Source organism: Caloenas nicobarica, chromosome 7 (genome assembly GCF_036013445.1).
Source record: "Caloenas nicobarica isolate bCalNic1 chromosome 7, bCalNic1.hap1, whole genome shotgun sequence".
NCBI classification, from domain to species: Eukaryota; Metazoa; Chordata; class Aves; order Columbiformes; family Columbidae; genus Caloenas; species Caloenas nicobarica.
The window spans coordinates 22645773-22662040 of record NC_088251.1 but is presented as its reverse complement, the minus strand read 5'-3'; the positions used below and the strand labels follow the sequence as shown (position 1 = coordinate 22662040).

The 16268-nt window shown below is 39.4% G+C and overlaps 1 protein-coding gene across 4 annotated transcripts in view; it reads right to left on the bottom strand.

The window, feature by feature from the left end:
• Positions 1-16268, bottom strand: part of ZSWIM8 (zinc finger SWIM-type containing 8) — a 62136-nt gene that overhangs the window by 35420 nt on the left and 10448 nt on the right. For all 4 annotated transcript variants that reach the window (XM_065639182.1, XM_065639184.1, XM_065639185.1 and 1 more), the window contains exons 2-3: positions 2961-3114; positions 1775-1869 (exon numbers count right to left, since the gene is read on the bottom strand). In XM_065639182.1, coding sequence (XP_065495254.1) covers positions 1775-1869; positions 2961-3114 — 249 coding nt within the window. The remainder of the gene's footprint in view (positions 1-1774; positions 1870-2960; positions 3115-16268) is intronic.

The following is a 16268-nucleotide window of genomic DNA, read 5'->3' as shown; positions in this document are numbered from 1 at the left end:
TAGATAAAGTTCCTCTACTAAGGAGGAAACAACAGTACTGTTTAAACAATGTCATTTCCTTCCCTTCCACATACATAATCCTTTGTCAAGAAGCCCAGTTGCTGTATATGCACTTGGGAAGTTCCTCCCATGTCATTCACCACTCCTTTTTCCCTACTCCCCTCCTCCCCCAAGCACAGGTTTTGCACTAATATTCCTAGCCTTTGTTCATTTACATTGCTTTACACCTTTTTAATTTATTACTGAAGCAAGTTTTGACCACAGTCTTAGTACTGTACATTAAATATTCTGCTCTTTTCCACAGTGAAAGTCTCAGCAATTACTGCACTTCAGTCAGTTGCGTTTTAACTGATTTTGTCTCTCTTAAACATTTGCCTTCCTGAAGTTCAGCAGATGCCTTGGAGGCCTCTCTCAGCATTTTAGTCCTGATATCAGGATTTTATGAATGCACTCAAAACCCAATTTAATCCTATTTAGCTCAATTTTGTTGATGTTCCAAAATTACTATCTGGTCTTACCGTCAAGTCGACATACTTTATGTATGAGGAAGTACTTCACTTCCACTCCAAAGAATTCCTGCTATTGTTATCACAGTAGAAAAGGGGCCAGGTAAAATCCTTTCAGATGCTTTACCCTATATTCAGATAACAAGTTCATCAGTCTCTTCCAATTTGCATATCTCAATTACTATCTCCTCCTCTTTTCATTCTCCCCAAACTTTCACAGTATGAGTTCCTTTTATTCCCTTTTTGAGGGTCCTAAATTTATTCATTCCACTGATCACTGAGAGTTAAGTATTACTGGTACTAGCAACTAGAAAGACCCATAAAAGTCTCTAACCCTCATCACAGGAAGATACAGGAACTTTCCTCCTTAAGATTATACAGCTTTTCATGTTATCATTTTTCTTATCACAACTAGGCTCAGTTCCCACATGCCAATTAATATTCCTAATTCTGAAGCTTACACTTGCAGAAAAAAAATAATTAAAAAAAATTTTTAAAAAACCAAACCCACAACACAAAAAAAAACAAACACCCACACCACACCCAACCCAAACACATTTGCATTGGACTGACACAGCCCACTTTGACACATTAGTGTCTTTATCTCACACAATGCCTTCCTGTCTAACAGCTGTCACTGAGAAAGGCAACTGAATATTCTTCTTTACTTCAAAGGATTAAATGAAAAATCCAGAGTCCAATTCTTTGTTTAAGATAAGATTATTTTCTATAACCGTAAGACATAAAAAGAACAAGATATAAAAAGAACATAAAAAGAACAAGAGATAAAACTCACTGTCCAGCAACACGGATTTTCTTCTGCGAAAATACTACATGAGTAAGTGTATTATTAATACAATTCTTTTGCTACAAGAATAAACCTTGCAAACTTCCTCTCTGCCTTACATGCACTTCAGGCAAGGCATTAGTTTGATCAGACCACTAGAAAACCAAGTTCTCTTTATCAACGAGGAATTCAAGCATTATGGAGACAAAGGCATTCCACACAGTTTTTTCCAAAACACTATGACAGATTAAGGAGCTAATTTTCTGAACATTTATGGTTTTTCACTCAGTTTCACAGCTGAGCTCACCAAGGCTGAAATAAATGTAGTATTCAGCTCAAGACATTACAAAGAATGCATGTGGCAGGGAGTTTAGATGGCAGAAAAGCTCATTTTGAGACACGGTCATACCACTGCTGTCCCACTGCAGATACAGTTTTGAGAATCTGAAATATCTAGAAATGTGAGCTACAATGTTCTTACCTATCTGGAGCGGGTCTTTGACAGCCCTCACTCGGAACAGCTGCTCCCCTCGCTGGAACTCATCTGCACTGCCATTCGCTAAACATGAGTACAATCTGCAGGAGATAAACATATAACATGTCAAGATCAGTCTGATTTTGTGAAACTTCACATTATTATCCTCTTGCATTCTTTGTTGACATGACTTTTGAAAAATCTTTCCCATCTTCAAGTCCAGCTCTTTTCTGCCATTTCTCCATTATAATTCAACCATAAAAATCATTAGCCTCTTCTTAACTGGGTTTGTGTATGGTCACTAACATTTCTAGGAATTTCAACCTAAGGCTCTGAGATACAAATTCATTCATAGCCTAAAATTAAGCTTTTATATACAGTATACTATAAATTCAAGTTCCAATGCTCGCATGCCACAGTAAAAACTCCTTGTATAATACTTCTAGATGAGTTACCTGCAGGCTCACTTGAGTTTCTTTTACATCTGTGCTCATCAGAATAATGAACATGTATAAGCAGCTGGTTTGCTCTATTCCCCCACAGGTGATCTTACTAATTAGATCAGCACTTCTGGCATTACCTCCTCACCTGATACTAGAATGTTAGATGAATGCAACTAAAAACTTTCAGGATGATTCTTTCTAAAAGAGTGGAATATCATTACTTCGCAACAAAGTTACATGGGTAAGCCCCCTATAGTACAAAAGCTTCAGCAAAAATTCTTTGGTAAAAGACCTAAAAGTACACAGTTTTCGACTGTACTCACACAAATTGTGTGGAAACATAAGACATGTAGTCATCTCTCTGACTGCATCCGCTCTGATCACTGATGTACTCTGCAAATTCTCCTACTTATACCAACAAAAGGCTCACAGCACAGTGAGCTAGCCCTCCACAGCAATTTCAGAGCCCAGTTAAAGCTCTGACCCAAGCAACAGATTCAAACTAGAAAGAATACTGCCTAAGATTAACATAAGGACTCTACAAACAAATTACTGTCAGGCAAATTAAAGGGTACATTTATTCTGTTACCATTTACCCACGGAACCTACAGGCGTACATGCTTTTCCCGGGACACATGCAGGGCGGCTCACCTCAAAATAAAAACTCATATCACAGCATAGGGACAACAATACTCTAGTGAACAGAACTCTTTCTTGAGCATCAATGAAACAGAAATAGTATTCATTACCTGATATCTTCCTCATTTTCTGGGAAACTCCAGAAGGCGATTCGAAGCTGCAGTTGCTCAGGCACTGGAGGATAAACTTTCTCCACCACCTCGAATGGAATGTGAAATGCAACCTGTTTTGCCGACAGTTCCACCAATGGGATCACCAGCCCATCTAGCAAGACAAGAAACAAAATGCAATTAGCCATTCAGAGGACAAAAGCTGGGACAGGCTAAAGAGATCGGAGCTGGGAGCCCTCCCACTTCCCCTCTTTTCTCACCAAGTTCAAGGATCAATTTTGATAAACAGTAAAAGGCAGCACATAAGTTTTCTGAAGAATTGCCTGTGAACTGTGTTTGTTTTCAGCCCCCTAGGATATGGGTACTCACTCCTAAAAAAACAGTCCTTCATCAGGAGAGCTACATTAGCTTACCAGACATCAGTGACTTGAACTTTGTCTCCTGACAAAACTGAAGCCATTTAGCAAGACTTCAGGGAATCAAATATTCTTCACATATTTCTGTTAGAATATGGCAGCAACATCCTGTGAATGCCAGGTGATTACACAGAGAACTACTACAGTGTATATGCACAAGACAGCAATGGAAAGGTTATCCGTGAACCTTAGCATTGACTTGTTTGGCAACATGCAGTATTCAGTTTACAAGATTTTAAATTCAATTAGTATTTGTTGTTTTATTCACCTCACTGCTACCTTTCATATGCTACCTGTCTTTATATTTCAAGTTCTTTACAGAAGCAACTGGGAATTCACATATTTGTACATGAGGAACTGAAGTCACCAAAGGCTTTATACAGAGACATTTAACCACTGCCTTTCTACCAAACGAACTCCACTTTCTATGTTTTTAAGTGTAGATTAAGATTTCTTATCATCAAGCTATGGAAGCCTTATGTTTGTGCTTTGCTCTGAGCTAGATTACGCTCCATACAAAACGCCAGACTGGGCTTATCTGCAAGCACCTCAGTGCTTTCCTGAGATCACCTCCTGACCCAGCTCTGCAGCTGCCTCAGTTCCCCCATCTTCTCAACCCTGTTGCCAAGAGCCTAATTAATTCAGTTTTAGATATTCGATGTTATGTCTCTTCACCTCCCTAACCAGCTTCTAAAACACCACTGGAAGCCAGAATGTAAACCAATCTGGCCCTCAGTCTTCCCTCCCTACTGGCCTCCAGGCAACACATCAAAGGCAAACTTAAGCCCTGGTGTCAGTAAGCGCTTTCTCACCCTCTGCCTAGAGCTGGGAACCAGAAAGGAGGGGAGAGGGATTTGAAAGTGCATGCACACAGCAAAGCAGCCAGCATCTCCCCCAGTACTGAGCAGACCTGCCAAAATGGAAGGATTGCACAAATATGGAAAGAAAACACAGTTTTCAAACATCCACATTCATGATTTTTTGATTGCAGTGAAATTAGATTCATTAGGCAGCATTCATTTCTCCCAGACAGAGTCAGTCTTTTACTGGCAGGATTATTTCTCCATCACTAGTGACTTTTACTCTTTGTTATAGACAGAGCCTCTGTTTTACAGTATTATAGTCCCATCCACAAACGTGAGAGCAGCAGACTATAAAATGAACAGCGATGGAAAAGTGAAGTGTCCCTTTCTCTACAGCTAGCAGATTAATAAGATTTTGGCAGAGAAGTCATCTAATTTCCATTTCTGACCATCAGAACAGGTGTAAAGCTTTCATCAAGCCTCTAATAAAATTTACTAATTAGTCACCCCCCCAAAAAAATCACTATTTTTAATTAGCGAAACATAGTCAACTGAAATATCATTGCTGCTACTACAGTAGTAGTAGATACCACATAAGGTCCAAACTGAGGCACTTTAATACTTAAAATTACTCTGAGCAATGAAAGGAGAGAAATTTCTTGTGGTTTTAACTGAACTTTTTGTAAAGAGGCACTTTATCTGAGTCTTTCATTACACAATACTAGGAACAAGACAACACCTAAACAACCTCTACAAGACTCAGAAAAAGACTTCAGTACATTCTTCAAACAGCTGCAATCCTGCAGCCTGCATGGTATTCCTTTTTACAGGAATTTGGTGCTACGTTTGAAGGTTAGATTAGAAATTCTAAAGACAGACTAAGTTGACAAAAAAGCACCAAAGGCAAATACACTCTGCTTGTTATCCTACCAGTACACCTTACTTTTAAATATATTTTATTTTACTGTTGCAATGGACTAGGACACACAATCACGCGCTAGGTCTCAATGGTAGTAGTAGAGTAACAGTAGTGCCAGGAACAGCAGTACCACCCTTACAATTACCCCACAACCTCTCCATTACACAGCATGGCTGTTCCCTTTCAAGCTAAACTAAACTAGCTCAAGAAAAATACTTTGACAAGTGTTACTGAAATTACATCTCCTGAGAAAACATTTCTTCCAAGTGGAAAGAACACATGAACCCCTCTCACCTGCTCCAGTGCAAGTCCAGTCCAAGTCAGCTTGATTCTAACTGTTTTACACAGGAAACTAAGGTAACACACTGACTCTGCATTGAACTCCTCATCAGCTGTGCTGTGTTAGCAGTAATCAGCAGGAGACAGGTGGTCAATCATCTGGCATTTCTGCCATAAACCACAGTCAGACATTCACAGCACACAGCAGACACATTTTCAGAATAAGGTGAAAGCAGTAAAACCTGATGGGGAAAAAATAATTTTAAAAGCAATAACCTTATTTATAAGACCATGCATCTCTCTAAAACGCCACATTTTCTATAAGGAAAAAGAGTCACAGGAAAGAAATGGTAGAAGACAATGCAAAAATAAAAAATAATTTTCAATGATACTTTAAAGGCAGATGAATTCACAGTAGCTATCTTGGTACACAGTGCAAATACTAAAATTAAGAAGTTAAAACTCCCTAAGTTTCAAGGGAGTAGTGCCCTATGTAGCCGAGGTGAGAGAGGATGTGACTCACAGCATCAGAGGGTCTTTCCTCATTAGGCCTCCTGTGAAGTCAGTTGGACAGTCTGAGTTAGGTGCTTAAATTAGATTCTGAATAGTCTCCTTTGTGTCCTGAACAAAGAGAGATCCACTCCAAAAGTTTATGTCTAGATACACAAATAGGTGGTGGGTGGATTCACACCAACTTGTATCAAAAGGTATTATCAATAAACAGGCAAAAGGTACTCTCAAGTTCTATAATAAATATATTTTGAGCAAGAAAAGGAAAAGTCTGCTAACTAAGAAAAGGAGAAAGCATCACAGCTTGTACTCAGAAAGCAAAGATAAGGACAGCAAGGAAGATTGCAAATTTAATATAAAAATGATAGTATAGTGAAATCAAAGATGTAATAGAAAAATTGACAGATCTGCAAGATAAATCTATCTAAGGGAGAAAAAAAACTTTAAACTGTGAAGCAAAACTAGCAAGAATCATTGATTCCTCTTGGGAACATGATGACCCAAGCAGAACAAACAAAACATTTCAAGTCTTGGAAGAATAAAGTCACAGGCAAAGCACAAGCAACCTCAGGCAATTCTCATTTACAGGTTAAACAACTCGCAAAACCCAGGTCAGGAAAGGATTTCAAGAGGTTGTCTAATCCATATCTACCTAAGAGGCAGGATTAAGCATATCTAAACCATTCTGAGTAAATCACATCTCATGTATTTACTGCCACGTGGAATATGCAGCTTTAATGAGGACTATCCTACCCTTTTTGCTACTGCTTTATGTGAATCACTGGTTTGATTTTTACAGCTGTTTTATAATAGCTAAAACTTTAGCATAGACATAATTATTCCTGCTGAAAAAAACAACAGCAAAAACCCCCAGCCCCAGAGAAGCCAACACAAGCTATGGACACAAACATGTATTTTCACCAGCGGAAACAATTTCTGTGCCAGCAGGTCTTCCTGACATAGGAATGCACACATAGCTACATCGCTTAACCTTTCCTGATATAGGGTAGGCTGTAACAAGTTGCAGCCAACAATTATTCATAAAAAGAGATCATGTTCAAATCAAGCTATTATTCTGAGGTTTTGTGACAGACGTGTAGAGAAGAAACTGCTTGAACAATCAGCAAAATAGGGGCTATGAGAACACCAAAGAGTTATTAAATGGAACTGAAACAAACCCAACTGGGCCAACCACTGATATATTTGTTATTTAATTACATTATTTCCATTGGTTTACATTCATTTGACACACTTGCCCAAACATAAACTATACGTCCAAGTGAATAAATAAAAATGCAAGGGAACACAGTCCAAAGACAGAACGTGATGCTTTTGCCATACAAACCATAAGAAAAATGGCATGTTAGACTGCATTATCCTTTTAGAAATGAGTCTGCAGCTTTGATTTTATAGCTATCCGTGGTCCCCATCTCACACTTCCCCTCAGCCGAAAACGTAACAGAGTGGAACAAAGGAATACAACTAGACACAGAACAAGGAGAGGAAGAAAATTAAGTGAAGCATTTCTGATATCAAAAGCTAAAGTGAGAAGAACAGTAAAACTAGCACCAGTGAAGGAGGTATGTGTGTGGGTATGATAAAACCTGGTTTACACATCTCATTTTAAAACGGTAAATATTACACTTCTTTTTACACGATTTGCCATGTAGAAAAGCAAATCCGTTACTGTAGAATGCACTATATTTCTGCTTGGTTTATCTTAGTTAAGTGCCTACCAGTAAAATGCCCCTTGACTTCAGTCAGTGACATCTTGTCTCTCCAACATCCATTAAAACCAAAAAGTACTGAGAAGTCTCAAATACAGGCAAGCAAAGCAAGTATTGTATTTAACCATAACATACCTAAATCAAAACTTTTCAAAAATAATTGGTTTCTTACTGTTTTCTATTTTTTGTACATTCCCTTCTAAAATTCTGCTGTTGGTTTTACTTTATTCTCTCATTCTTTTTTCCTTTCTAGAAATTTATTCTCAGAATTGATGTCTTTAAGAAGTTCAGACCAGAACAACATATTCCTTCACATCTCAACCTCTGCAACAAACAACAGAAAACTTCACCTTTGTCTTGAAGTCTGTAATACTTGAAGATGAGTGCTCCGAATGTACTTTAAAAAATTCCCATGGTAAACATTGCAAAATGAAACATAAGCTTATCAATTAAAAATTTACTCTTCATTTCAAATAAATGAGATCCAAGGTATTTAGGCCATTATTTATACTTCTTTACTTGTTCCTCTTCCATTTCACTGCATAATCAACATCCTATAAAAAGCAACATATGTGTATTTAAAAATAAAATTAGCCTCTGAACTGAGGATAAGACACATGGTATGTAACAGAAGCATCTTGCAAAAGTCTGAAAACAAGATATTTTCTCTTCCTTCAAAAGCATTTCTCATACAAAGCTCCATCCACAAGGCTCACTAATTCTAGTTTTCTTTTCAAAGAAGCATTCAGTTAAGAGCAGACCTGATTCAATGGGTCACAGACACACTACCACCAGTCAGTTTTCTGTCCCATTAACATTTTGCCCAGGTAAATCCCAGCCCTACAAAGCCATCAGAAAGGGAATATCTTCAGAAGTGTTGAACTAATATACTTGAAGCCTATGTAAGCAGTAAGGGTACCTTTCTGTCCACTTGCTCTTCTGTGGCTTTCAAGCACAAGGCTAGACATGACGAAGAAATTTTTTACAATGAGGGTTGCAAAATACTGGCCCAGGTTGCCCAGAGAGGTGGCAGATGCCCCATCTCTACAGACAACCAAGGCCAGGCTCGATGGGGCTCTGAGCAACCTGATCTGGGTGAAGATGTCCCTGCTCATGGCAGGGGGGTTGGACAAGATGAGCTTTGAAGGTCCCTTCCAGCCCAAACTGTTCTATGATTCTAAGCACAGACTTGTGAGACGGCTAACTAATACCTGTCCCATACAATTTCCCAAAGTTCAGGCAACATTATTAAAAAATACAGCACATATATAATGCACTAGTACAGAATACATAGAGATGGTGGAATATTGACAGCATCTTTGAACAGCCTTGGGATTACAATCTTGGGAGCAAATCAGACCAAGCACAATTAAATATAAACTTCATAATGCAGCCACAAACAGGATAGCTATGTTTCCAAAGAGGTAAAGGAAACGTTCTCCATCTGAGTAAAAGAGATATTGTAGTTACTCTACTCTCTGCCTGTAAGACTTGGAACACAGGAAGACTTTACCTCGAACATATGAAGTACTGAAACACAATCACCAAGCTCCAGAAGGAAACTAAATATTTAACACAAAAAAGCAACTGAAGTAGCTAACGTAATTTTAAACAAAGAGAAGGGAGGGAGAGAACACATAAGCACTCAAAAGAACGGAAGTACTCAACTTCAAACACCTATGTCAAAATGTTACAAAGTTAGGGGAGAGGGGATTTGGGATAAAAAAAGTTCAAACTAAATTGAACAACATAAGAAACTTCTGTTGTAAAATCTCACAGATGAACTGCTGGAGGAGTTATGAACCTGTACTACGTAGTAAAAGAAAGATAAGCTAGCCAAGAGTAGGCTATCTAATAAAGCACATTAGATAATAAAGAAGAATCTCATCCAAGATGCTCTCTTTCAGGCCTGTATTCTGATCCTTACAATTAGGAACTCATTTCCCTTCAAAAAATCACCACTCTCCAGATTGTAGATGATGTTTTTGAATGACGCAGCTAGGTGATGTTCGGAGCGGACACATCCACACACACACACCACAGATTGCTCCAGCACAACCAGAGCTAATGAGTGCTCTTAAAACAGCCCATCAGACATGCCAGGTACTGAACAGGCACCAAGAGTGAACTTTCTAGCCCCAAATACAAGAGGAGAAACCAAAGTGGCAAGCTGAGGGGTAAGGACCCAAGATAGAAGCAAGACTGCAGTGTCAGACCCTGACAGCTGAACAGACACAAGGAGCTGCCCCCTGCAACCAGTCCTGGTCCAGCCAGAATTAAGCATCTGAAAAGCTGAAGACACAGCGTAATATTCAAGCACTGACTCCTAGCTGTCTTCAACTAGTATTCCTCTGCTTCAGATTAATAACTCTATGCCATCTTACACCGAGTGGGAAAAAACCACAATGTTCCTTGTAAAAAAACAAGCAAACCACAGTACTGTTAAAAAGTAGGAGTTTATTTTGCTTTTACAGATCATGGAAACGGATGCAAAGATACATGTTTCCTGGTTCCTCAACTATTCAAGCAGTGCAAGTTTTAAGAAAATAAGCAAGTCCTTTACACTGGAACACCTGCTGTACCAAGTCAGAACAAGGTTTCAGCTATTGTTCTCAGATACTACCCACTCCAAACCAATTCCCTGCAAAACACCTCAGCATTCACAAAGTCAGCTGCAACAACACATGGAGAACAGTAGCTTTTGGTGGAATTCATCTGTGCAAGCTTTTCACACGCTGTGACAGACCAAGAAGGTTAGATAAGACAAGAATAGGTATCAAGTGATGGAGAAAGGATGCTACAAATGCTGCTGCTGATTGCCTGTTAATCAAGCTTGCTCAAAAAGATGACTGGAGAGAGTATTGTGACTTGAGGGCTCCATTGGTTTTGTTTCCTCTCAATGTTTTTGTATTTTTAAAATGTCCACATACCCATAACAGGCTAGCGAGTGCAGCTAAACTGACAGAAAACCAGCAAGGACAGGGCACTCTAATACAATCATCAGGTATTTCAGCCAGTTAGCCACAGGAAAAACTTTACAAATATGGGTTTCTCCTCTAGGGTTGTACAGTAGGATGATATTCTTGCTACACTGGAATGAAAAAATACACACACACACACATATATAAATACACTTTTTACAGCTGAAAGCATAGCCCTAGAGAGAACTAAGTGATCAAAAAACTTGCAAAATGCACCACAGAACAAATCAAGATTCAGTTAGAATCACTAGTACATTTATATTTTTCTGTCCATGCAATTCACCTGTTAAATTTGCACGACCCTTCTCACTGCCTGTAATAGTGCAGAACTCTAAGGAAGGAAACTTATCAACTAAATATGGGGGGGTTAAATTTAGGAACAGGTCTGCTTTTCTTGTTCGCTCTTTTCCTCCTCCACTGCTACTACCCCCGCCAGGTTACTAACAGTATTAAAACCCTAATGGGATCTGTGTTTACAACACTTTCTTATACCTCTTATTTCCCCACCTAGAGTTATACAACTCTATCTGGATCCCATAACCATTTTGCAGCAGTGAAATTACACTGAGAATAATGTCACAGGGTAGTAAATGCAGAGATATACAAGATCACATTGAAAGTGAAAAGAAGAACAGGGGGGTGGGGGAGCAAGGGGGATGACTGCATCAGCCCTAAGCCACAGAATGACATTTTTATGTGCAAAACAGTCAAGAAGACAAATAAGCAACAGAACTTTCTCATTAGCATTTACTGGATAAAACTGACGAGATCCATAGCCAAAAACCGTTAAAAATACAAATCCCAGATGGGCAGATTACGGTCCAGAATTGGAAACCTCACGCTTAACTGACAAACTGCAGCAACGATTACTACACAAATTCCGTTAGAACCATCATAGTAACATTTTAAGAATGGCGCTTTTAAAAATCAATTTAATCCAATGCAAAAAGGTTAGTTTTATCACAGGAGGGTGTCCAAATCACCCCCAACATCTCTGCCATCTACAGCAAGAGCCATAGCACAGAGTCAAATCTCAGCTCAATTTGACTTCTGAAAATCGTTCAACGCTGTATCACAAACAGCTCATACATGTAAGTCAAAATATTTAATGGATCAAACTATCTTTTTGCTGCTGTATATACATTTCCCTTCAAAATGAAAGAAGTATATTATTTAGTCAACTGCACAAACATATCCTGACACCATGACTTCTGTTCCCACAATTAAGACATTTCAGGAAAGCAAGGATTAGTTTCTTCTATAAGGCAGACCTTAAAATACATCAAAAGATCAAAAACTAATACTCATTTTTTATTTTGCACACATGCCCCACAGATTTCCAGAACACAATACTAAATCACATTGTGGATTCATAGTGGATGTGGTTTTCTGTGTTTTGTGGGGGGTTTTGTTTGGTTGGTTTTGGTGGTCCTTCGTTGTTGTGGGTTTGGGGTTTTGTTGTTGGTTTTTTTGGGGGTGTGAAGCATCAGTAATTTTAAACCTGTTAAAAGGCTTACAGTTCCCCTTCTGGTCATCTGAATTACTAAAAGAAAACATTTCTGACAAACCCATTTCATCATGCTTTTCTACATGTATACTCTGCACGTATACAGAGCTAAAAAAATTTTTTTAAATAAAAAATAAAACAAAAAAACTCCAACTTTTGTTAAAGAATCTGAGCACCTAACAGCAGAGGGATTCCACATACTCAGCTCAACTCCTGCTGTTTCAATATTAGACTGAGTTTAAAAGTATTTTATCTTTATGTTATTACATTTAAAGTTAAAACCTTTAAATCATAAAGTGTTTGACTATTATGCCAACTCCTGGTGACACCTCCACAAGATTGTGTTAGGCATAAGAAAGCCCCACAAAAAGAAATCTGGTGAGGCTTTATAATGCTAAGCAAGAACTGATCAGAGAACTAAAACATAGAAGATGCAAGGTGTGTGTGTCAGGTTCAAAAGTCCTAACCCACTGAGAGTTTAAATCAGTCAGAGTATGCCAGAAATCCCACAGCTATGTCCCAGCCTTCCCTACAATAATTCATCATTTCTTCCTGTTAGCAAAAAAACTTCTACTAGCAGCAAAATCTTCTACTGCTGTATAAAGTGGTCATGATCTAAATTCAAAAAGGGTTTCTTTGAGATGCTCTAGTTCCCAATGCCCCTTCCTTCAAAGCTAAGGCAATGTTGAAACAAGCAAGCAGGCACAGCGAACAGTAGGGGTTCTTATGTCAGCCTGCATAGCGCACGGTAATCCATGAAGTATTTACTTGCCCTGAATTTCTAGAGATTTGTGGGGAAATGGTTCCTTTTTCTTGCCACACTCCCTCCAGATGAGACTTCTCCCCTGAGAACCAGACCCCCCAGCCCTGTGCCACAACAGATGAGAACCTGAGACACGTGGGGACCGAGTTCCACCTCCTTTGGCTGCCAGAGCAGATACTCAGACCACCTTGTCAGACAATCCAAATACACCTGTGTTTGGAATCTTCCACAAAACCATTCAGAAACATCCTCTCATCCCACAAAACATCAGTGTCTGCCACAGTCCTACTGCAACAACAGCCAGCAGGGATCCTGCTACTCTTGTCACAACTTAATCAAGAGGGAGAAATTACAATTTAACCAAGTAATGCAGTCCTGGCATTAGCAGGGGAAATCTGGGGTGTATGTGAAGATGGAGGCAAACTTGGATGGAGCTGCTTGCTTCTACCCCTTCTCACTTCATTTGCGGTTTCCTGGGGCAGCAAGAACACTTCCAGAAGCGAAACATCTGAAGGAGTTCTCTCCTCAAAGTAGCGTGAGATGTTAATAAGAAAAATAACCACCCCTGTCATGTTACTGCTCCTTTCATGCCTGGCAAACATGACTAAAGAGTTTCAATATGCCGAAGTAAATTTTAAATGCCAAGCTGATATGCCCCTGTATGATCATTCCTCAAAGGTCCTCTTGCAATTAGTAGACAGAAGAAGAGCTGCACATCTGAATTTTTTTTTTCTCTGCTCCAAAGGTCAGCTGGCTGAAGAACAGATTTCCCTTCTTTCCTTACAAACTTGTCTTCCTTATGCCCTTAAAGCATCATAGCTACAGCACTTACTATATCAGAGATCAGATCTCTAGAAAAAAACACTTGAATCAAGTCTTCAGAACTTCAGGACAAGGCAAAGGTGGAAAGCTACAAGTTATATTTGGTAACCAAAAAGATGTTTGATAGGGAAGGGGAGAGAAATAAAGATGAAATCAAAATCTATTATTTGGTTTCAAAACTCCAGGAGAGAAACACCAGCACACTCCTCCATCACTAAACTCAAATTCCTAAGACTCCAGTCACGTAAGTTCTGCCTCACAGTTCACATAAGATTTTATTGCAAACACCTACGACGTACCTACAGAAAACATCTGCTGTAAGCAAATGTCAGAACCCCTCCAAATACAACTAAAATCCAGATCAGAAAGGAAATATGTATTTTGCATTTAACTCTATTGCTTCTCCTATGCGATAACCGTGAAAATCTTCTGCACAAGCTGTGCTGATGAAACTGGAGTAATCGATGTTATGTTGATGCCTTATGCCAGATGAGATCTATTTGTCTCCTCATAAGCTCTGCATCTCAAGAGCAAAATGTCGGTAAGCTTTTTCTCAGCTCTCACCCACTCTAACACAATTGAGATCCCAAAACTGTAATACCAGCATTAGGCAGGCAATGCAGCATTCACAACTTGACAACCTTCTCTGGAATTTCAGACAAGAAAATTCTTAATCCAAACACCCTTCCATTTCCCTCCCTAAAAAAAGAATTCATTTTAAAAAAAGAGCAGCCCGGGCAAGCAACCGACAGCTGTTACAAATCGTAAAATGAACAGCAGATTTTTGTAAAGCAAGACAGACAGTGCTACCAAACACTGTATTTCATGCCAGTGCTGGCCAAGGTTTCATGACAAATTGGGCAGCTTGCATCCAGAATAACTCTACAGCTGATGAAGCAGATCAGCTTCAGGCAAGTAATTTCCCCTGCACTGTTACTCCTCGCTCTCTCATCTCAGCCCATGCAGAAAGCGTGCTGCATAACCGGGATGGTGCATGCAGAGCACAGACAGCAAACAGCTCCCGTCTCCTGAAAGGAAGGCTCAGTGCTACCAGTCATCCCCACTTCTGCCCCACACAAGGTATTCTAAAAGCCCAGAATTCAAAATTATCTCCAGTGGCCAATGAAAAAAAAAAAAAACCAACCAACCAGAGACCAGATATTTTTCTGAACGATAAGGGAACATAAACACAAATCAAAAAGTCAGACTACATCACAGCTGAGTATCAATCTCTATCAAGAAGTATTGATACGTTTCCAAACGCGGAAAGGAAGTCATACAAACACCATGCAACCTCTATTATTTAATATACTGCTCTTTACCATTAGTATCCATCCTTAAATATTACATTTTCCTGTGTCTAAATCCCAGAGCAGTATCACTTGGCCTCCAAAGAAATGCGCTGGCAAACACCGAACAGCTGCATTACTGAGCATATCAGAATGAGATCAGGCCAATTTTGTCGGGGCTGATGGGAAAGTTATTGTCTGAAAAGAATAGATCAAGGATAAGGCATTCTCACCTCTGTGTTAAAAAATAATTAATTAAACATCTGTCAGGAACCCAAAGAAGATACTGCCTCTTAACATCACCGATGGAAAACCATTAGAGGTTTACTAATCTGTTTCACAGACAGAGGAGTTAAAATAAGCTAGATAACTAAATGATTTTGAAAAAAATCTTACCTGACTCCTATTTTTATCTCCTTTGGTTTTGTAAAAATCTCCCCAAATCTAACCCCAGGTCTATGGCTTTATGGAAGGTCACAGAGCCCACTTGGAGATGCCCCTCAATTGTAGGTTCTTGCACCGCAGTTCAAAGGTGCAGCACAGCAGCCCCCAACCAGCCTGAACAGCAGCTTCCAAAGCCGGCAGCCCCAGCCCTCCTCAAGCTCTCACCCCGCAGCAATTACATTTCCTCTCACTCAAAGTAAGGCATCTGCCTGATCATTTCTTGGCTGGAAAAAGTTCCTCCCTAACAAGAAATAAATTCTCTCGCATTTTCCCCTCATCACCTATGGAGAGAACAACAAGGGAGAAACAAAACTGAATACCAAGGATGAAACGATCAGGGAGCTACAGAACATTTGCAGAGGTGTAACTAATAACAAACACATCTATCATTTTCAGTGCACAAAAGTAATAACAAAAGCAGCACTGGAAAGCCGTGAGGCACTGATTAACTATAGTCCATTGCATGAATTTGCTTAGGCAAATGCCGTAATATCTCCCAAGATCTCGCCAAGGCCACAGACTGAAGCAAAGTCTACCATCTTCTGAAAATGTCCACAGAAGTCTTGAAACACTTGCTACTCATAACTAGACAGGGAAAAGTAACTCCCTGTCCTTGAGAAGGATAAGCAGCTTAGCCGACCCCATGCACTCCTGCTTTAAACGCAATCAATTAGTCAATGAAAATTTTCAAAGGCATTCCAGGTCAAATACAATCAACTTCTCTGTGTCAGATCACTTGCTCTTCAAGCCATGCGTGAAAGTTACATGCAGGTGTAAGTTGCAAATATTTTCACCTGGCCCATGCAGCTCACTCCAGTAATTACAACTGCATTTCCCTTTTTCTCCCG